A 20,708-nucleotide genomic window follows, 5' to 3' on the forward strand; every position below is an offset into this window, starting at 1 on the left:
AATTGGTTCTGTCTCGACCAACTTCACATATGGATTTGTCAGGAAATACTGCTTTTTAGCTACTGAGCACCAAGTTGTGTCAATGTCCCATTTGATTTAACAAAAATAATACACCTCAGTTTAAGTTTAACAAATGGTATGCTACTAACGCTCTTCAACTAGATCATAAATGCTTAACTCAGGACTATAACACTATTACAAACTTCAAGTACAATATGCATTTTTTTTTTTCAATTGAATCAAAAATAAGTTGACAACTGCAAATAAAAGGTACACTGAAATATACCACTACCTGCTCTATGTTGCTTTTTTGTACTGTTTTCATATGACATAATTGTCCAGACTAAAATGTTACTCTAAAAAGTAGCTAATACATCTGGGAGATAAGAAACAAGTGGATTCTTATTTCATTCTGAATTCACATGCTTGGTGGTAACATTTATGGGCAACAAAAAACATATTTTTTAAAGTGTTTTTCTGTGAGGGAAGGTTAAATGCTGGACAATAGATGACCCCAATGTCTCATTTTGAATCAAAAGCCGTAACGTGGTTGATCTATTAGACAAACCTGATAGAAGTGTGTCTTAATATGTACCATTTGGATATAAGGCCCAGGAATGAATCTTGAAGGTCATTAACAAAACACCACTATGTTCGTGTTTCATACAAAACACTAAAACTATACAAATGGGATTCATCTCATATGAAGTCTGAGTTTGCAGTAAGAACAAACCTCTATCTATCTAAAATGGTCTGATTGCTAATACTGTAATATAAACACAGTGGGTGATGTGTGTTAAAGCAGACTGATAATAAAGCAGATCAGTACCAGGGGTATTTGGCCCCTCAGGAGAGTCTAGGAGTCCCTTGTTATAAAAACATCACGTCTCAGCTGTCTWTGCCGAGTGTACTCTATCACGCGGTGTCGTTGTCGTGAACGCCGCGTGTTACTTCCCGAACAGCGCGGCCAGCTGCTCGTCGTAGTTGACGATGTTCCTCTTCATGATGTCCATGCAGGGGCCCAGCAGACGCTCAAACGCCTGCACGTCCATCACTAGAACACACAAACGCCGCAAAAAAACAAACACACACATAGACAAAAAACACAAGGACCACCATATCAGCTGCAGCTAACGTAGCAAGGCTATTGGATATCAGCTAGACTAGAGAGCATGAGTATTGACAATGATACAATTCCTGGAGTGCAGCGCTCCTCCAGCTGATTGCGGTCATTAGCTACTTACCTAGACACTTGACGTTTCCTACAGCGTACGCTGAAGCAGCCCGGGGCTTGTTGGTGACCAGAGCCAGCTCTCCAAAGTACTGTCCCCTGGTGCACATGGCAATCTCCACCTCCTCTTCCACCCCTTCTCCCTCCTCCTTTTTCAACTGGGGAGACAGACAGTCAGACAATACAAGACATACAGTGGTATCCATAGGACAAACAGTACTATTGACATGCTCGGTAACGGTGCTTCCAGCTCATTCTAACCTGTTAACACTAACTCCAGACATATTAACACGTGCGGGGCAGCAGTTAGCCTAGTGGTTAGAGCGTTGGACTAGTAACCAAAAGGTTGCAAGATCGAATCCCCGAGCCGACAACGTAAAACTCTGTCGTTCTGCCCCTGAACAAGACAGTTAACCCACTGTTCCTAGGCCGTCATTGTAAATAAGAATTTGTTCTTAACTGACTTGCCTCGTTAAATAAACATTCAATAAATGTGCATGAATACGTATCAACAGTTCCAGAAGCATAGACTAGCCTTACCTTGCTCGTATTCATCGTTATTCGCACTTGACCAGATTCTACTATGTAGAAACAGTTAGCTGTGGCCCCCTGGAAGCACAGCAACAGTTAGTCTTACATTTTACATGTACTTTCTCCAAATACAGGGATAATGAGAGAGAATTACCTGAGCTATAATCTGTTCTCCATCCGTGTAGGTCTTGGAGGATAGAACATCCACCACACACATCCTCTCAGAGACCTGTCAGGACAAGAGAGAACAGTTGTGGTAGCTGTTATAATGCTCTACAGATGGATAAACACAGCTTGTACTGTAGTTATAGAGGCTTATGGTGTACATCATTATGCATTGTATATACTATAGAATGCAACGTGTTAGAAATGTGCTATTGATGCATTATTAAGGGCCTGTAAGTAAGCACTTCACTGTGAGGTCTACACCGGCTGTATTCGTCGCATGTGACAAATACAATTCGATTTGATTATCAAGAGTGTCAGAATCACTCTCAGAGATGTTCCAGGTTTGCATGGAATAATCCCAAATTAGTAGTTCTGACTTGTTCTCCAGGAGCTGATTATTATTCAATCAAATAATGGTCATTTATTTGACAATCCCTTGAAAATGGCACGCAGTTGTCAATGGTTTTAGCGGAGCTGGGGGTCTCCTTGCCCCCCCCAGCAGGCAAATCGAACATTCTGCACCTCACTGAGAGGTTTGTTGATAACAACCTATAGAGATCACAGTTGTTACCTGTAGGGATGTGAGCAGGGGCAGGGACTCGATGAAAGCCTCGTACATCTTTCTCTTCTTGTGGTTGTTCTTTACGATGATCCTCCTGAACATCAGTCGGTCCTGGAGTACACACAACATCACAGGCCTCAGATCATTTCAACCAAACACCACATGGTTTACTCCAGTAACCAAGTTGTTTCAACCCTCAAGTCAGTTTCACCGTTTTGTCCCCGTAATGGTTAAGATTCTGATTTCAAGTGAGTAGGCTGATGCCTTCAGACAACTAAGGCGTGTTGGCATGTTTTGCTTTGGGCATCGCTTCTGTAATTCACTCCACAATCTCCCGGGGGGCATAGCCTACCATTCAAACCTACAGTACGTAACAGCCTACCTACACGTCCTCTCAACCACATCAGCTACAGGGCAATCCGCTGGTTCACCCTAAAGCCTTCAACCTACCATGCACCAGAGGGCTCCCGCAGAGGTGGCGATGATGGTGGCTGCCCTGGGGGTGTTGTACATCAGGGCCAGTTCGCCAAAACTGCCCTGGTTGTCATAGGAACCCACCACACGCTCCACTCTGTCTGCTTTCATCAGGATGTCAAAGGTCCCTCTGGGATAGAAGGCAACATCATCATGATAAATTCATTAATCGCATAAGTATTTATTATATGGGAAAATCTTATATCGCACCCAACTCTGGCCAATAGTAGTGCATAATACAGGAAATAGGATGTGATTTCAGACCCATCGTCGCCACTCTTTTTTTAAACCTTTATTTAACTAGTCCCTATGGGACTCCCAATCCCGGCCGGTTGTGGCTACTGCCTGGATTCGAACCAGGGTGTCTGTAGTGACGCCTCTAGCACTGAGATGCAGTGCCTTAGACCGCTGAGCCACTCGGGAGCAGCGTCGCAGAGTAGGAGTGCTGATCTAGGATCTGTCCATCTAATTACATTCATTATGATCTAAAAATACAAACTGATCCTAGAACAGCCCTTCTACTCTGAGACGCTTTGTGGATATGGGCCCCGGTCTCAAAAAGTGTTGTATAGACTGTCTAGTCTGTTTACAATGTCTCGATGAATCTGAAGTCCTACCTTTCGATAACATAGAAGTTGTCCCCATCGTCATCCTGGTCTATAATGTGTTCGCCAGCCTCCACTGGCATCTCAAACATTGCATCCAGTACCTGGGACATCTGCTCCTGTTAACACAAACAGAGATATTTCAGTGACACGGCGCACAGCAGCATCCATATACAATATTTGTTGACTTTTCCTCAATGCATTTGTTCAACCTATAGTCTTTCCACCCCACTTCACTTTACCGGGTCTAGGTTTTTGAACAGCAGAATGTCTTTGCAGGCCTCCTGTAGTCTGTGCCTCTGCTGGTCGGTTTTAGGATGGGTGATCTTTTAGAGAGCCGAGCAGAGCCATAATTAGCATGAATTATTATAGCTACTGTATCAGGTTCATGTACAGAGTGAAGACAGTCATCTAATCTCCTTCCCACCCTGTTTCACTCAGCATCTGACTTCTTATGCCGAAATGTTATTTTGTTCCTGATAAATACACAAACTTTCAACCTAAACCAGTTTTGATCGACAATGGTTTGCAGTGGTCCAGCGGCATCACATCATTAGCTAACTTGAGGTTAAAGGTCAACCCCATAGTGATGAAGGTTAAGTGTTCTTACCCTGGGCTCTTTGTCCTCCTCCTCCTCCTCATCATCAGGGTTGAACGCTTCAGCACACACTGTGGAGAGGAACAAGAGTCATCACATTACACTTGAGTGCCTCCTTCAGGTTTCACTCAGGATTCCAAGAGTGATTCCAACCACACCAAACCCAGGAGGTCACAATCTGCAGTGTAATCCATTTCACCCAGCATTGTTTACGCCTGTAATGTCTATAGGTGAACATGCTTGAACTCTAGACTGCTCCTGATACTTGAGTACTGTGTGCATTGAAAACCCTCTGGCTAGCAGACAGACGTTTGTGTGATCCTGCTACAGTACAATTAACATATGTGATAGTGATGACAGCAGCAATTGCTGCTCCGACTGGATCAATAGTCCCAGCCACAGAGAGGATATCATTACGCCCATCAAACACACACTTCAGATTTCATTTCCTGCCACTATCTGTAGAAAACACTGGAAAAGTGAGTACTTTTGTGGATGCAAAATGCAAGGGACAACCAAACCAGAGTTCTTTAACTACACTATTGTTAGATGACATAGCTAGAATATAAAACCTTCTTACCTGAAGACCTTCTCAAGAATCTGTTGATCACTGGAGCTAATAAAACAAAGTTACATGAAGATTAGATGTATTCTACTGTGATATAACCATGCAACAAGGTTCTGGCTTAACAGATAGAGCGTTCTGATCTAAAATCACCGTTGATTGTTTTCAGCTAACGTTAGCAAGCTAACACGGAATGAATCTAGCTAGCTGACGCTACTGATGCTCACACAGGTCAGGATAGCAACGGACACTTTCAGAAACATCTTTCCACTCTGCACTGGCCAAAGTAAACAATAGGGGTTATTCAAGGTTTTGGGATGGTAGCTAGATAGCCATTTCCCTTCGAGACGTGATTGTGAGTTCAATTGCCTTTTCTTGGCCTGGCATCTGTTACCCAGAAGTACAATTATCGCGAAAGTTGTCACTTCCCTCTGTCCACGAGGGATTCATGGTAAAATGGGCAGTAGCTAACGTCAGGTGGGCTGACTACTATAACTATAGTATAGTAGTAGCAAACCGTTAGTGAGCGTGACTTTCTCAGTTGCTGCTACCGTAACGTCGTTAGCTAGCTAGCTATCAGGGTTAGCAGCACCACACAGGCAGTACTGACTTTTCTAGCAGAACGGTGAGGTTAGCTACCTACGAATTCCTCCTCCTCGTCATCTTCTTCTTCATTTTCCGAATCAATTTGCATTGCCTCCTCGGCAAAATTGACCGCCCTTCCACTGCTAACATTACCACCAGGTCGACCGTTAGCCGAATTTCGGGCATTGTCAAAGGCGGATCCTCTCTGATTCTCCTTCAGTTGGATGAAATACTGCAAGGCAAAGTCCAGAAGGTCTCCTGGTTGATTCCTCAACACTTCCACTGTAAAGCTTTGCAACAGCTCCGTCAGTCCGTCTGGGATTTCAATACTCATTTCTAATCGGTTTTAAGAGTCAGGCAAATATAAATACTCAAAATAAAAAATAATATTCCAGCTCAGGCTTGCAAGGGTTGACAGCTCACTTGAAAAATAATTCCACAGACACAGCCTTTTGTTACAAATGTTGTTGACGTTACACCCATTCTCAATTTCTGTTCATCTGTAGCTAGCTATAGCTTGCTAATTTAGCTACCGCCTTTTGATGAAATCCGAATGAAAATGGCAGTAAAAATGCTAGCTAGCTAGCTCGCATCATTTTGCTACTGGCTTCAGGAAACCCACGCATGTGACCCAGGTATCCATGACAACCACCCATCTAGAGATTGCGCACGCAGAATCATAGAAATAGAACAGTGAGCAGATCAGTCGCCACTCCATCTCATCGGAGGATCGTTTTACCAGACAGTACAGAATGTTTAGAAACTATTGTGATTTTACCATTCTCAAAATTCACATCAGTACATTATTACCAATATTTCGTCATGCATATTGACAGTATAGCATAATACTTGATTTTTTTGCGTAACAATTGTCCTATGTAGGCCTACACTGGAGATTCCATTTGTAATTGATACATAAATACAGCAACTGACCTCCTTAGAAGTTAATGAATAAGAAAAAGTCTGGGTTGGGCAGAGTGTTTTCTCTACAGTGGAGCGGAGGAGAGGCAATGAAGGAAACGGTCTGTTCTGTCGCTTTAACAATGTAATATAACCATACTCCTATTTCATCAAACAAAAATCAGATTTATTAACATACAAATTCATCTGCAAAGACATACTACACAAATAGATTACTTTTTCAAGCAGTGAATACAAAACATTTGGATGAACAATGAAACAAAAACACAAAGGAATTCAAGTATGAGTTCTCAGTCATCATCCTCCTCCTCCTCCTCTTCTCTCTGACAGGTGTGTGAGAGTGTGTGTGAGCTATTAGCGTGTAGTACAGTGTCCACAGACAGTAGACTCCTGAGACACTGTAGAACAGCCAGGATCAGTTGATACTTACAGGACACTGACTCCACACCTGAACTAGAGCCAGAGCTTGACCAAACCGACATCTCCTTAACCCCTGACCCAGATCCTGACCCAGTGTCAGCCTGGACCATATTAGAACCATCCGCTGCCAGAACAGCACTCATTTCCGGCGGGTCCGGAGAGATACCATGGTTACGTATGCAACTGAGAGTGTGCGCGTGAGCCTCCAGGTAGCGCCGAGGATTGTGGGAGTAGATCTGTCTGGGCACACTCAGTAGGGCCTCTGCTAGCATCCCCGAGACGGTAGGGTTGTCCAAGTGTGACAGAGTGTGTGTGTCTGCGTTTGACAGAGTGTGCGTGCCTGTGTGTGACGGAGTGTGTGTGTCTGTGTGTGACAGAGTGTGCGTGCCTGTGTGTGACGGAGTGTGTGTGTGTCTGTGTGTGACAGAGTGTGTGTGTCCGTGTTTGCGCTGTAGGAGGGTGTGGTGTAACAGGAACTCAAAAGTCCCGCCCACGGAAATGACACAACAAGGCTCCATCACGTCTGCGCGTGCCGTTCTCTCTGTAGCTCTAGTCCTGTGTTTGGGCCCCCAGGTAGTATGCAGCATGTGTAGAGCATCTCGTACAGCACATACACTCTGTTCCGTCTGGCCCTCTGTCAGTCCACACACAACCAGACTGTGGGGTCTGCCCCTGTCCTCTGTCTTAGGAAACCCCACATTGACGAACCTGGGAGAGACAGAAAACCACATAATTAGAATAGTGTGTGTGTGTGTGTGAGCGTGTGTAACTGTCCTGTTACCATACCTGTGAGCTCCCAGCACCAGCGGCCGGCAGAAGGTAACCGTAGCAACATGTTCTTGTCCAATCACAGCCCAGTCTGAGACAGGCTGGGCTCCACTGATCACAGAGAACAAGGTGAGGTCGTCTTCACACACACACTCTAACACACACACCCCGTACCTCCCCACTGCAGCCAGGACGGCCTCCGACTGTCTGACTGATGAGAGGAGCAGAGACACTCCTAGATGCTGTAGAATGACACACACACTGTCTAACCCCCGCCCTAATCTCACACACACACTTTCTATTCCTCTATTAGCCCCACCCAGCTCCAGCACAGTTCCACCAATCAGCAGGCTGGGTTCCAGGGGTTCCGTCACCGCWAGGGCCCTGATTGGTCCATGGTCGCTGAGTGGGAGGGGTGTAGAGAAATCTGCATGTATGACCTGGCCCTCCAGCAGACGGGAACAGCCAATAGGGAAGCCTGATACTGCTGTGTGCAGAGCAGGGAAGTGTTCGTTWAYGAAGTCGCCATGGCARMTCCAATGSGAGAGCAGCTCACAGKTCAGTYGGCTGATGAYTTCAGCAKGAGTAGGGCTGATCCGGGTGTGAAGGAAAGCACTGAGTAGGCGGCACAGAGTGTGTGTGTCTGTTTGTCCTGGGGTTTGTGGGTCTGAAAGGGAGGAGCCATGTGGAGCCACTCCAACAGTGATGACATCACTGAGCTCGTCCAATCCGAAGTCCAACAGAGCTCCAGCCAAACGCTTGGCACCTGCGCCTTCCCAGCGGGCTTTTCGGGTGTGTTTCTGTATCTCCCGTAGCAATGAGGCGAGCAGCAGGACGAAGGTCTTGGAGCCGTCTCCTGTCACCGAGCTGTGTCTCCTCACACACTCCACCACCATCCTACACACACACACACAGACAGAGCTTGAGATTTCACAAAGTACTGTAAGCGTGAACGTGTGTGTATATGTATGTATACTACCGTTCAAAAGTTTGGGGTCACTTAGAAATGTCCTTGTTTTTTGAAAGAAAAGCAAATTTTTTTGTGCATTAAAATAACATAAAATTGATCAGGAATACAGTGTAGACATCCAATAGCGCTCCAGTATACAATCACTTCACGAGCTCAGGGCATGCCTGGCCCAGCATGCATTTGTAGTCTACTTGTGTGCTGCTAAAGCTCCTTACTTTAACTACTGTCATGGAGTTCACTAAATATTTTCAATAAAGAAACTGATCAAACACACCGGTGCAAAATCAAGGTGTCTTACAAAGATGAGGAGCAAGAGAGGGAGTGTGGTGATGTTGTGTCCACAACTAAATAATAATTGCGGTATCTGAAAAGACACATATCCCGAATACATAATGGTGTACTTACTACGTGCACATGCTAAAAGAAAGGAACGAGGTGAGTAGCTAATTAAGTTTCATTGTAGCAAAGTATTTATACATAGCAAATCAGATCTCTTTAAATGTTCCTTCATTTGGGTTAGATTATCTATACAATAGGCCATAATTGATTTTCATATTCCAACTTTCAAGGCGCTTTCCATTTTTGATTGGGTTGTTTTGACTAAAAACATTTAGGCCTACCTATAGAAGAAGAAAAGAACAACTCTGCATTCCTGCTCAGCCTGGCAAGAGTTGCCAAAAGGTTGTTGAGCATCCCCAGTGGCTATGCAAGCTTGGAGAGGATATTCTCCACTGCTGGCCTGCTCTCCAGGCACCATCGCATGAGCCTAAAGCCAGACTCTGGCCAAACTGGTGTTTCTAAAAAATGAATTCCAAGGAACTCTAGACTGAGCCTAATAAGGCATTTTTCATTTAAGTCACAGCTTATATGCACAATTTATAGACTATAATGATTTAATACAACAAACCTTTGTTAAAATGCTGAGCGCTTAATGTCCCTGACTCCCTACCAGCCTAGTGTGTTCACAATATATTTCTTTGTAGGCTATAGCATTGAAATAATTTTAATATAGTCTAACTAATCAATTTTCGTTCCTTCTTAGGCTCCCTGTCTGGCAGCTGGCCTATTTAGAGTGTTTATATGCTGTTTAATATGACATGTAGCCTATTTGAAATTATGAGCACGTCTTACATTCACCTTTTCATGTTTATTAAAGTACTTTTTATTCAAATCATATGGTTTGGTTTCAATACTTCACAACCAAATAGTAGGTCCAGGTAGTCAAAAAATATGTGGGTGTTGGTTAAATTGTCATTTTAATGAATGGAGCGAATTTGGAGCTGCAGTTTTTTTCCCTGTGAGCTTTGAGTGGGTTTTAGTGGGCGGTTTGAATGGACGTGGAGCGCTGGAGCTGTGCGCAGGCGCTATGCGCAGGCATCGCTCCATGAGCAATGAGCGAGATTTCCGACCGCTTAACTCCACTCACATACTCTAACTTGTGTTACCTGGCCAGCGGGTGTTCCACCCGCAGGGCTGTGAGGATGCGTGTTCCGTGGCGTGTCAGCAGAGTTTGCCCCGTGTCCCGTGTGAACAGCACCTGTCCTCCATCAGGACCAAAGCTCCTCCGGATCACTGCCTCCAGGACACTCACTGTCTGCAGTACGGAGTCCAGCTGCAGACACTGGGGCTGCAACCGCATCCCCATACCCAAGACCTGAGAGATGGAGAGGCTACCTGTCCAGGACACACAGACACAATTGGGTTAGCTGGGATTCACTGGCTTCAATGTCAATAATTGGATAACACTGGGCTCACGCATAAAGGCGTCGCGGGCGACATGGGGTGGCGCTGCACACATTTCATATGAATTGAAGTAGCTAGCTAGCCTACTTCGATACTGCGCGCCTGATCCTCAACCTCTTTTATCTTGATGAGTGAAAGGTCACTTTATGGTAAAACTATACTGACTACATCCACGATAAAACACCGAAATTCTGATTGTTTACGTGAACTCACCTTGGTGTGGAAAAGCTTCCTTTGGTTTCCTAGATACCTCTTCCTCTGATGGTGTTGGTAAGTCACTCAGTTTAAAATCTGCATGCCGCCCTCTAGCGACGGGAGGTAATATATAACTATATTTCTCTATGATCAGGTTTATTATGGTATTGCCACCATCAGTCATGCAAGTCTGATGTTACATTAACAGATGATACAATCGGATTCAGTGCATTAGGAAGCGAACAGGAGTCAATATTTACGTATAACTCATAAACATATGGTAAGATCAGGTTTTGATCTTGAAAGTGCAAAAATAAGACTGGTACTGTATACAGTCCATGGTACAGTCAATGAGTAATGTATTGGAACAGCTGGTTACATCATTGAGAAGGGTTGCCAAACTTTTAGATCCAGACTTTAATCTCGGACTATATCTCCCTCTCTCCTTATTTGGGAGTCTAATCAACATAGTACTTGTACCTAAAGTGGTTTACAGTTGTCACATATGTGGTCCTTGTGGGATTCGAACCCATCACACTGGTGTTGCAAGCCCCCTAAGCCAAGCTTTTATCCACCCCCTGCTTGATGCCCAGCACCAGGTGTAGGAACCAGTTGAACTGCACGGTCCAGCCCTTGTCCCTGCAGATCTCTATCTGGTCCAGCAGGTGGCGCTGTGCCTCCTCCTCCGKCCGGCCCACAGTCAGCGCTTCGCGGATGTACTCAATGTCTTCTTTGCTGGTGAGCTGAGGCATGCCCGTCATCAGCATCATGGAGAACAGGATGACGAGGAGGTTGGTGTGATGCCTTAGAGCCAGGTAGGCCCGCACACACACATCCTGGGAGATCAATACTGTAGTTAAGAGTGTGTGTGAGTATGTGTGTGTGTGAGTGTGTGTGGGTGTTTGCGTGCGAGCGAGTTTGTGTATATGTATTTTTACCGGTTAGACAACACGTTAGTTTGAGTACCTGGAACTTCTGGAAGTGTGGGCTGCTCTTCTTCCCTGATGTGCCCATGACATAGAGGAAGTCAGGGGTGAGGACGAAAGGAACCCTCTCCTTACTGATACCCAGGAAACTCTTATAGTTCCCCAGTATGTGGCCAAAGTCTATGTGGAACAGGTTACCTGTGGGCAGACATATCAATGGGGGAAAAAAGCATGTTATAGATCAACCATCCAATACATCAGAAACAAATTACTACATTCAGATGAACAGAAAACCACTTTCTATGGGTCCACCCACATATGTAGAATATTGTGGAATGTATTCCTAATGTTTTGGCAACCACTTAACGCCAAGTACTGTATCATGTTTGTGCTATAGGGAGATGAGGATGAGCTCTGGTACCAGATTCAGTGATCATGATGTTGTCGTTGTGTCTGTCTCCTACCCCCAGGACGTAGGTGGCCACACAGTACCCTCCACAGGAGAACACAAACCTCTCCACCGCCTGCTGGAACTACAGGGAGAGAGACACACACACACACAAAGAGAGAGAGACAGGGAGAGACAGAGAGAGACGGTAAAAGAGAGGGAGAGACAATGATGGCGAGTAAAGGGGAGAGAGAGAGAGAAGGGAAGTGATAGAGACTGGAGTAAATGAAGAGCATTTGTGAGCTGCAATTTCATACAACCAGCTCTGCTCGATTATTTCCACAGACAACATTGGAGCAAACACAGTGACTCAAACCGTGTTTCATCTTTCTCTATTTATCTGCTAGTGTTGTGGTAGCTTCTGTGGTATACCTTCACCCTAAAGCTATGGTGACTGCTGCGTGGGGATATTTCTAAACGGCCAATTCAAAAATAGACATAGCAGAGCTGAAAATGTGGAGGTGCTTCAGCCTACACAGTCTGAGTATACGTGAATAGTGCTGCAGACAAAGCCCCGGGTAACAGGAAATGTAGCAGGTGTGTTTCCTTCCCCCTTCGCGGCGCAGTTATATCCTCTACAGCTGAGACGCTGCAGCACCGTGGGAGTAAATCGAGCTAGCTACCTTTTCCTCGCTCACACACTTGTCCCGCAGCCATTGGTTGAGGATCTCGTCCTTGAATGCTCCTGTGCTTCCCACAACGCTCTGCTGGATGTTGGCAATAGTGGTGGCATCCTTCACTATCTCAATCATCCCTAGAGAGAAAGCGAGAGAGATGCTTATTTAATAAGAAATGGCACATGTATATATATATATCATTATTTCTACAGTATATGTTATATGTTATAATATATTATTATTAATGCGTCATGACAGTGTAAAGTCAGTTGACATACCTATTTTATTCCCAGTAGAGATACAGCCGTAGGGCAGTAAGGACAAGTCCAAAGACTCTTCCTCCCATATGGATTCCATGATCAGCAGAATCTAAAAAGAGGAGCACTTCGTTGTCATGGATCATTTGGTGGACAGTTTTGCCTAACCCATTGAGAAAGCAAGCCCACACACCTGTAGAATGAGCATGTCCTGCCTGAGGTCATCCCCGTCCTTAAAGATCACCCCGATGGTGTCACTGGACAGGGTGGTGGGGTCAGCCCTCTTAAACTGCAGCCACAGCGGTCTCTTCTTAGAGGCCATCACCTTACACTGCTCTATCTGAAGAGAGGGACCCATGTTTACAGTCAAACACAGGAGAGAATGGAGGAGTAAGAATACAATTAGTGGAGGATACAGGAAATGATGGTGGAGAAAGGGATGGAGACAAGCGAGAAGAGACATGGAGGAAAATAAGAGGGGGGTAGAATAGAGATGTATAGGTATTATTCCACTCACCACCAGAGCACCAGCCCGTAGACCCGGGTCATAGGGCACTCTGAAGCTCTCTGGCAGCCCAGACGTCTGCAGGTTCTCCAGCTTCTGACGCAGCTGGAACACAACTGAGCATAACACCGAGACTCATTACATATTCATTATATAAAGGAATTTATCTTGATCTCTTATACGAGGTACGTTGACTTGAGGCGACAGGCTCACCTTGTGCAGAAACATCATATTTCTCAGCAGACATGGCCTTGATCTCCCTGGTGACTTTCTGCAGGGCTTCTGTCATCTCCACCTGTTGATGATAATGAATCGGATTATTCTTTATTCAGGTCCTCGTTATCTGACACTTTAGCGACCTAGTCTTTTTAAAATCAGTCTTTTATATCCTTGATTTATTTTTATACGGTATATTTTATTGTGAGAAGTGTTGAGATGTTTTAATAAAGTTGTGTTTGAAGGTAAAGCGCTGACGAAAGATGTAGGGAAGATCCACCTGACGTGCCGGCCTCAGCCATCCGAGGAGTCCACACAGTACCAAAGGTACCTCAACTACCTGACTGGCTACGACGTCAAAGCCTTACAGTCACATTATACGGAGGAGGAACTCTCCTCACCCACTCCTACTGTGTCCGATCACACATCACACCGTACTCTTGTTTACGGCTGGGGTCAAGGCTATACGATCACCCACCTGGCGTCTGAAGTCCTGCAGCATGTCCTCTCCACAGCCTCGGAGGTAGGCTTCCAGCAGCACAGAGTATCTCTGCTGATAGTGCATGGACTGGGCGATCTCACTCCTCAGGAACCAGAAAAGGAAATGACCTATCCTCTTACTCCTGAGAGCTCTCTTCAGCAGGAACCTGGCCAGGGCACTGTCATGGTACGGCTCAAACTTCACAGCCTGAAAAACACAGAGGAGCACACATATGCATTTTTCTCAAAGTAAACACATCATAAATGCAAGCAAAATGTTTCAATAAACTGTAATGCAACATTATAAAGTACCTTCCAGTTTGGGGATTTGTTCATAGTCATACTGTTTTGCATGTTTAACCAAGGCCTCATTGTTGACAGTAGAGACAGTTATTTGACTCTACAGTGACGAATGGCACATGCAAAACTACCCACGGGTGCTCCCTTCTGGGAAAATACTAGGTAGTGTTATCTGTAAAGGTTGTTATTTTGTTTTTTCCTGGTCAATGTATTAAACAACTACTTTGTTTTTATGTGTGCTTCTACACTCAAAGACAGGTAGACCAACCACCTGTGACTAGGGCGGTTTAGTCATTCTCGTCATGAATCTTGTCCTGGAGGCAGCTCTGCAGAGTGGTCACTAGCTAGCACAGCCACAAAGTCATAAAATCAGATTTGAAACCTAACCTTAACCAAACTGCTAACCATAATGCGTAAACCTAACCTTAAATTAAGATCAAAAAAGCAAATGTTTGCTTTTATGAATTTTTACAATATAGCTAATTTTGACTTTGCAGCGGACCTATCTAAAGTGAAATCGCTCTGTTCTGCTTCCGGGACAAGAGTCATGACAATAAATGCCAACTTGCATGACTAGGTCTGGGTAACGAAACTCGGTTCCTCTATGGCACAGGACGAATCTTAGACAGAACCAAGACCGAAACACATCAGACATTTCTCAGCCAAATTTTGGTTCCAACAAGTCTGACAAACTCACCTGGACCAGCTGCAGCAGGTATCTCAGGACGTCGTCGTCCCCCAGGGTCTCCAGCTTGCGTACGGCCATAGAGCGGACGTGAGCGTCAGAGTAGTGGCAGTCTAACAGCTGCATGGCCAGGCCCACATCCAGCACACTACGGTCCCACACAGAGCTCCTCTCCAGCAGCCTATGGGTGGCCAGGACAGCCTCCTGTCTACCCCACTGCACAGAGCCCAGCAGCTTGGGGTACGCCCTGGGAGGAGGCAGAGTTTTACAACATCTCAATAAAAATCACAAAAATTGCACTGAATCATATTCACAGAAAGATCTCTGTGATACTCTTACAGAAAACATATTAAGAAAGATGGAATTGGGATGAAACAAGTGCTTCTGTGTTATAAACTCAGATTACTCAAAGTTATTCAGTAATATAGTATTAGATGACCATGCCAGTCAGTCTTACCTGGGGTGACGCATACACTCCTCTCTGAAGTGCCACAGCAGCTCTTTGTCTTCTTGGCTGAGAGGGTGCAGTGGATCTGTCTCAACAATTACCTCGAACTGCTTCCTCAGGTGGTTAGGCATCTCCCTTTGCCCCCTCTCCCCTCCCTCGGCCTCCCGACCCTCCCCCCCAGCCACCTTGCCCTCCCTGCTCTTGGGCAGGGCCACTGGGTAGCAGTACTTGTCCAGCAGGATGGCTACGGCCATGGAGGAGGCCTTGTCTGGGTTGGTGGCTGAGGTCAGCTTGTCTGCATTGACGCTGCTGTTGTCCTCAGTCTTCTCAGGCATCTTCCACATGTGGAGGATGAACTCTCCCTGGCGCAGCAGCGAGCGGTGGTCCACCAGCAGCAGGTTGACGTAGTACAGCAGACGACTCTTAGTCTTACTACCATCATGGCTGCCGCTGCCACCTCCACCTGGGGATCCTCCATTGTCCTGGTAGGAGGAGGTGCCCTTCGAGATCTGGGTCTGGGCCTTCCCACAGGACACCTGGGGAGAGGAGAAAAGAGAATAGAGTTAAATTGCAATTCATTTAATTCAGTTGTGATTCATACTATATTCTCCAAATAATAGACTGGTATTCTGCAAAAAAATCCCAGAAATAATAGCATGATCACAACAAAGATGTTGGCAAAAGCAAATATAGATACGGCTGCCAGACTAAACCAATAGACCTTATACAGTTTACCAGTTTACCTGTATGCTGAGGCGAGCCCCCTTGGGCAGGTCTCTGATGCGTATATTAAACTCCAGCCAGGTGTTCCACAGCACCTCCTCAGTGAAAGCCTTGGAGGAGGTCCTCTCCTGAGCCAGGAGCTGCTGGCCATGGAAGATACTGGCCTCCACATACACGATCAGCTCTGGGTTCCTCGGCARRGCCGGGATRTCTATGCCCAGGACTTTAACCCTGAACTTCCTGTGACAGTCCCACAGAGAGATGGTGAAGACCCGCTCGTGGTCTTTCTCGTCGATCGTCAGCTGCTCGTGGGTGCCTGTTGGAACAGAGGAATATACATCATCTTAATCATCAAATAAATATATCCCACAGTAAAATAATGTGCTATAATATTGGTTATTGTGGCACAACTCTATGGGCTAGGGGAGTGTTTACTTGAAAAGCACATATTGTAAATTGTAATCTATTGGTGAAATATTCTGATAAGATTACTATGGGAATGTTGATGCTAGCTTACCTGCCACTCCAGTACAGTCATCCACCTGTGCCCAGTCCTCTCTCTGGACTAGGTCTTGACCCGGATTAGGAGCCGACTCCAGAACCAGATGGATCTCCTCTCCGTTCTTCAGACACTGTCGGACCCAGTGGAAGTCCCTAACCGGGTGGTTCCCATAGATATACTCTTCCCTGCCACACACCCTCAGGACGTAGTCTGCCTCACACACATCCTCAGGAACTCCCAGCAGAGCCCTCTTGTTGGAGATCTTCGTAAAGAAGGTCTGGAGCACCTGGACGGGCGTGTCGTTGATGGACACCTTGATGGTCTGGCTGGCCTTGTTCCTGTGAATTACCAGCAGGATGTGGCTGTTGGTCACCTAGAATAAAATATTATTCAATCTTTATTGATCCATGATACAGAGACAACGGAAATTGGCAACTTTTTGCTGTCCCAGTACCCAGCTACATCACCCGACACAGAACAGGTTGGGAGCAGGCAAGAAGCAGAGGGTCGCCCACAGAGCTGCACCCCTGGAGCAGCCAGGTTAGGGGTTACACACCTTGGTGAGCAGGTACTCTGGGAGGTGCTTGGATGTGATCCAAGGGTCCATTGAGTAGAGTTTGGGGTCCCGGTCGGACAGCTCGATCTTGCGGGGTGTGAGGAGCTTCCTCCGGGTGAACTCCAGCTCGTCATCGTGCACGTTGCTGACGTCGGTGACGTCGTAGCCAATCAGGTAGTTGAGGTACCTCTGGTACTGTGTGGACTCCTCCGAGGGCTGAGGCCGGCACGTCAGGTGGATCTTCCCCACATCTTTCTTCAGAGCTTTAGATTCAAATACAACTTTATGAAAACATCTCAACACTCCTCACAATAAAATATACCGTATACAAATAATTCAAAGATATAAAAGACAGATTTAAGACTTAAAGCTTCTACCTTTCCAGTAGCGGATGCAGTCCAGGGTCTGAAACACCTGGTGCTTATCGTAGATCTCACACCAGTTGCCCTTCTTTTGGTAGAGCAGGATGCAGTGGTCAGGGGAGTACTTCTGATAGAACTCAGGGCACAGGTTGGTGGCTACTACCCTCAGCCACACCTGGGCTTTCACCTGCTCCACCGTCCAGTTCCCAGCCACCTCCAGGAGCAAGGTGTCCGGGCTGCGGCTACTCTTAGTGGTGGTGGGGAGGACGAACTCGATGGCTATCTGGTCCATGGCCACAGAGAAGGTGGAGGTGAAGGCTTTCACCTTTCTTCTCCTCCTCCGGATCTCTTCTCTAAGGACTACAGGTTGAGGTTCTTCTTCATCGCTCACTTGCTGTTCCATAACACGAGTTATCTATTATCAATGAAGAATAAAATATGTCAGTTTAGATTAGAATAGATGGATGTATAAGGGATGTTAAATGTAGCATGTATAATTATCTCACGTTTGTAAACATAGCCTATAATAAGATACTCTATCATGATATGTTATGCTCATAATAATTCCATTTTTTATGATGGTGTATATAAATCTTATTCAACTTCTTTCAGATGAACTTCTCTGCATAGGAAGTTGCAAAGCAGGGAGCAAGGAGAAGCACTGACAGCAGTAACAACCCCATACAGTCATTGCTATCACCTCATCAAAAGAAGAGAAATGTTGCACGCAAATTGAGTAACCAGAATTTGGCAAAATTACACCTTAGTCATTTCAGAACATTTTTCCAAAAATGACTCAATCACAACTTGAAATGAAATTGACAAGTCTCCTACACCTGCCCACAAAAACAAACCTACAGTATATTTAAAAAAAATCATACATTATAAAAAAAATACAATTATTGATAAAACTTCAATATAGATGAGCATGAGCAAATCCAAAGCCGTTAGATTTCAAAAACAGAAAGTAACGGTAATTTATTGCCGATTATGCGCCAGGGAAAGTATGAAAGCCAGAGAAAACCATATGGAGAAAACTTACCGCTCAGTAGATCAAAACACACTAACGCCAGCATCAACATGACACGGTTTGTCACTAGGCATGTGTAAATAATTGAACAATGGTCCCAGTTTCTCCGTAGTTCATGTTGAGTCCGATGAAGTTGTACTAAAACTTTCTGTTGGCTAATCCACTCACCCCTCCCTGTTATGTGTGAAGCCGAGTCCAATGCAAGCCTACATGTTGTGCTCTTATTGGTCGCTCAGAGGCGCCATAACTGTAGTTTTGAGGGAACTGGACTACAGAAACCCACAATCAAATAATAATTTCATTGCATAATCATCACTATTACTATTACCGATTTTTTTTGCCGTTATAAACTGGGATAAGTATGTTATTGTTTCCATGCCAAGACTGATGCATTTATATTCTTATTCCATTGTCATATTCACTAAAAAACGTTTTCTCCCGAAAATAAAAATAAAAAATAAGCATTTGTCATTCTCCGGCAAGGTATTATTTCATACTATTATATCAAACTAGCAAAGATTCTAAGCTAAACAGTTTTTGCATGATGAGGGTTCTTATTGAATGCCATCAGTTACAACCAATGATATATATATATATATATATATATATAAATATACAGTTGAAGTCAGAAGTTTACATACACCTTAGCCAAATACATTTAAACTCAGTTGTTCACAATTCCTGACATTTAATCAGAGTAAAAATTCCCTGTCTTAGGTCAGTTAGGATCACCACTTTATTTTAAGAATGTGAAATGTCAGAATAATAGTAGAGAGAATGATTTATTTCAGCTTTTATTTCTTTCATCACATTCCTAGTGGGTCAGAAGTTTACATGCACTCAATTAGAATTTGATAGCATTGCCTTTAAATTATTTAACTTGAGTCAAACGTTTCAGATAGCCTTCCACAAGCTTCCCACAATAAGTTGGGTGAATCTTGGCCCATTCCTCCTGACAGAGCTGGTGTAACCGAGTCAGGTTTGTGGGCCTCCTAGCTCGCACACGCTTTTTCAGTTCTGCCCACAAATTTGATGGGATTGAGGTCAGGGCTTTGTGATGGCCACTCCAATACCTTGACTTTGTTGTCCTTAAGCCATTTTGCCACAACTTTGGAAGTATGCTTGGAGTCATTGTCCATTTGGAAGAGTAATTTGCGACCAAGCTTTAACTTCCTGACTGATGTCTTGAGATGTTGCTTTAATATATCCATAGAAATTTCCCTTCCTCATGATGCCATCTATTTTGTGAAGTGCACCAGTCCCTCCTGCAGCAAAGCACTCCCACAACATAATGCTGCCACCCCTGTGCTTCACGGTTGGGATGGTGTTCTTCGGCTTGCAAGCCTCCCCCTTTTTCCTCCAAACATAACAATGGTCATTATGGCCAAACAGTTCTATTTTTGTTTCATCAGACCAGAGGACATTTCTCCAAAAAGTACAATCTTTGTCCCCAGTTGCAAACCGTAGTCTGGCTTTTTTATGGCGGTTTTGGAGCAGTGGCTTCTTCTTTGCTGAGCGGCCTTTCAGCTTATGTCGATGTAGGACTTGTTTTACTGTGGATATAGATACTTCTGTACCTGTTTCCTCCAGAATCTTCACAAGATCCTCTGCTGTTGTTCTAGGATTGATTTGCACTTTTCGCACCAAAGTACATTCATCTCTAAGAGACAGAACACGTCTCCTTCCTGAGCGGTATGACGGCTGCGTGGTCCCATGGTGTTTATACTTGCGTACTATTGTTTGTACAGATGAACGTGGTGCCTTCAGGATTTTGGAAATTGCTCCCAAGGATGAACCAAACTTGTGGAGGTCAACAATTTTTGGCTGATTTCTTTTGATTTTCCCATGATGTCAAGCAAAGAAGCACTGAGTTTGAAGGTAGGCCTTGAAATACATCCACAGGTGCACCTCCAATTGACTCAAATGATTTCAATTAGCCTATCAGAAGCTTCTAAAGCCATGACATCATTTTCTGGAATTTTCCAAGCTGTTTAAAGGCACAGTCAATTTAGTGTATGTAAACTTCTGACCCACTGGAATTGTGATACAGTGTATTATAAGTGAAATAATCCGTCTGTAAACAATTGTTGGAAAAATGGCTTGTGTCATGCACCAAGTAGATGTCCTAACCGACTTGCCAAAACTATAGTTAACAAGACATTTGTGGAGTGGTTGAAAAACGCGTTTTAACGATTCCAACCTAAGTGTATGTAAACGTTATATACATCACTGGTTACAACCGCTGTCAGTGAGGTTTGGGTTTGTTGAACAATAGCGCTCTCTTCTGGTTATGGTGGTTTTCATTTCACCTATGTTT

The 20,708-nt window shown here is 44.7% G+C and overlaps 3 protein-coding genes across 5 annotated transcripts; all 3 read right to left on the bottom strand.

The window, feature by feature from the left end:
- Positions 1 to 484: 484 nt before the first annotated feature.
- LOC111951497 (cAMP-dependent protein kinase type II-beta regulatory subunit) lies at positions 485 to 5,743 on the bottom strand. The gene is made up of 11 exons (XM_023969624.2): positions 5,374 to 5,743; positions 4,750 to 4,785; positions 4,182 to 4,240; positions 3,814 to 3,897; positions 3,584 to 3,690; positions 2,943 to 3,096; positions 2,502 to 2,603; positions 1,917 to 1,991; positions 1,772 to 1,840; positions 1,245 to 1,389; positions 485 to 1,054 (listed from the first exon to the last, which is right to left on the bottom strand). Exons 1-11 carry the CDS (start codon positions 5,651 to 5,653, stop codon positions 948 to 950), a joined length of 1,218 nt encoding a protein of 405 aa, XP_023825392.1. The 5' UTR covers positions 5,654 to 5,743; the 3' UTR covers positions 485 to 947.
- A 641-nt stretch (positions 5,744 to 6,384) lies between these two features.
- On the bottom strand, positions 6,385 to 10,521 carry LOC111951255 (BBSome complex assembly protein BBS10). Of its 3 annotated transcripts, XM_023969289.2 has the most exons (4): positions 10,355 to 10,521; positions 9,844 to 10,072; positions 7,447 to 8,325; positions 6,385 to 7,368 (listed from the first exon to the last, which is right to left on the bottom strand). In XM_023969289.2, exons 1-4 carry the CDS (start codon positions 10,518 to 10,520, stop codon positions 6,531 to 6,533), a joined length of 2,112 nt encoding a protein of 703 aa, XP_023825057.2. In that variant the 5' UTR covers position 10,521; the 3' UTR covers positions 6,385 to 6,530. The 3 variants fall into 3 exon arrangements, with proteins under 3 accessions (XP_023825057.2, XP_023825056.2, XP_070290867.1); XM_023969288.2 differs by having other exon boundaries at positions 6,385 to 8,325; XM_070434766.1 differs by lacking the exon at positions 9,844 to 10,072 and having other exon boundaries at positions 6,385 to 8,325; positions 10,355 to 10,413.
- Positions 10,476 to 18,581, bottom strand: LOC111951534 (phosphatidylinositol 4,5-bisphosphate 3-kinase catalytic subunit gamma isoform-like). Its single transcript, XM_023969708.1, has 16 exons — positions 18,404 to 18,581; positions 17,377 to 17,776; positions 17,000 to 17,262; positions 16,459 to 16,816; positions 15,962 to 16,257; positions 15,228 to 15,754; positions 14,783 to 15,017; positions 13,784 to 13,993; positions 13,303 to 13,384; positions 13,102 to 13,205; positions 12,778 to 12,924; positions 12,606 to 12,696; positions 12,334 to 12,464; positions 11,684 to 11,795; positions 11,303 to 11,460; positions 10,476 to 11,172 (listed from the first exon to the last, which is right to left on the bottom strand). Exons 2-16 carry the CDS (start codon positions 17,762 to 17,764, stop codon positions 10,891 to 10,893), a joined length of 3,384 nt encoding a protein of 1,127 aa, XP_023825476.1. The 5' UTR covers positions 17,765 to 17,776; positions 18,404 to 18,581; the 3' UTR covers positions 10,476 to 10,890.
- Between the last annotated feature and the right edge of the window lie 2,127 nt (positions 18,582 to 20,708).

Source organism: Salvelinus sp. IW2-2015, linkage group LG24, assembly GCF_002910315.2.
Source record: "Salvelinus sp. IW2-2015 linkage group LG24, ASM291031v2, whole genome shotgun sequence".
Classification (NCBI taxonomy): Eukaryota; Metazoa; Chordata; class Actinopteri; order Salmoniformes; family Salmonidae; genus Salvelinus; species Salvelinus sp. IW2-2015.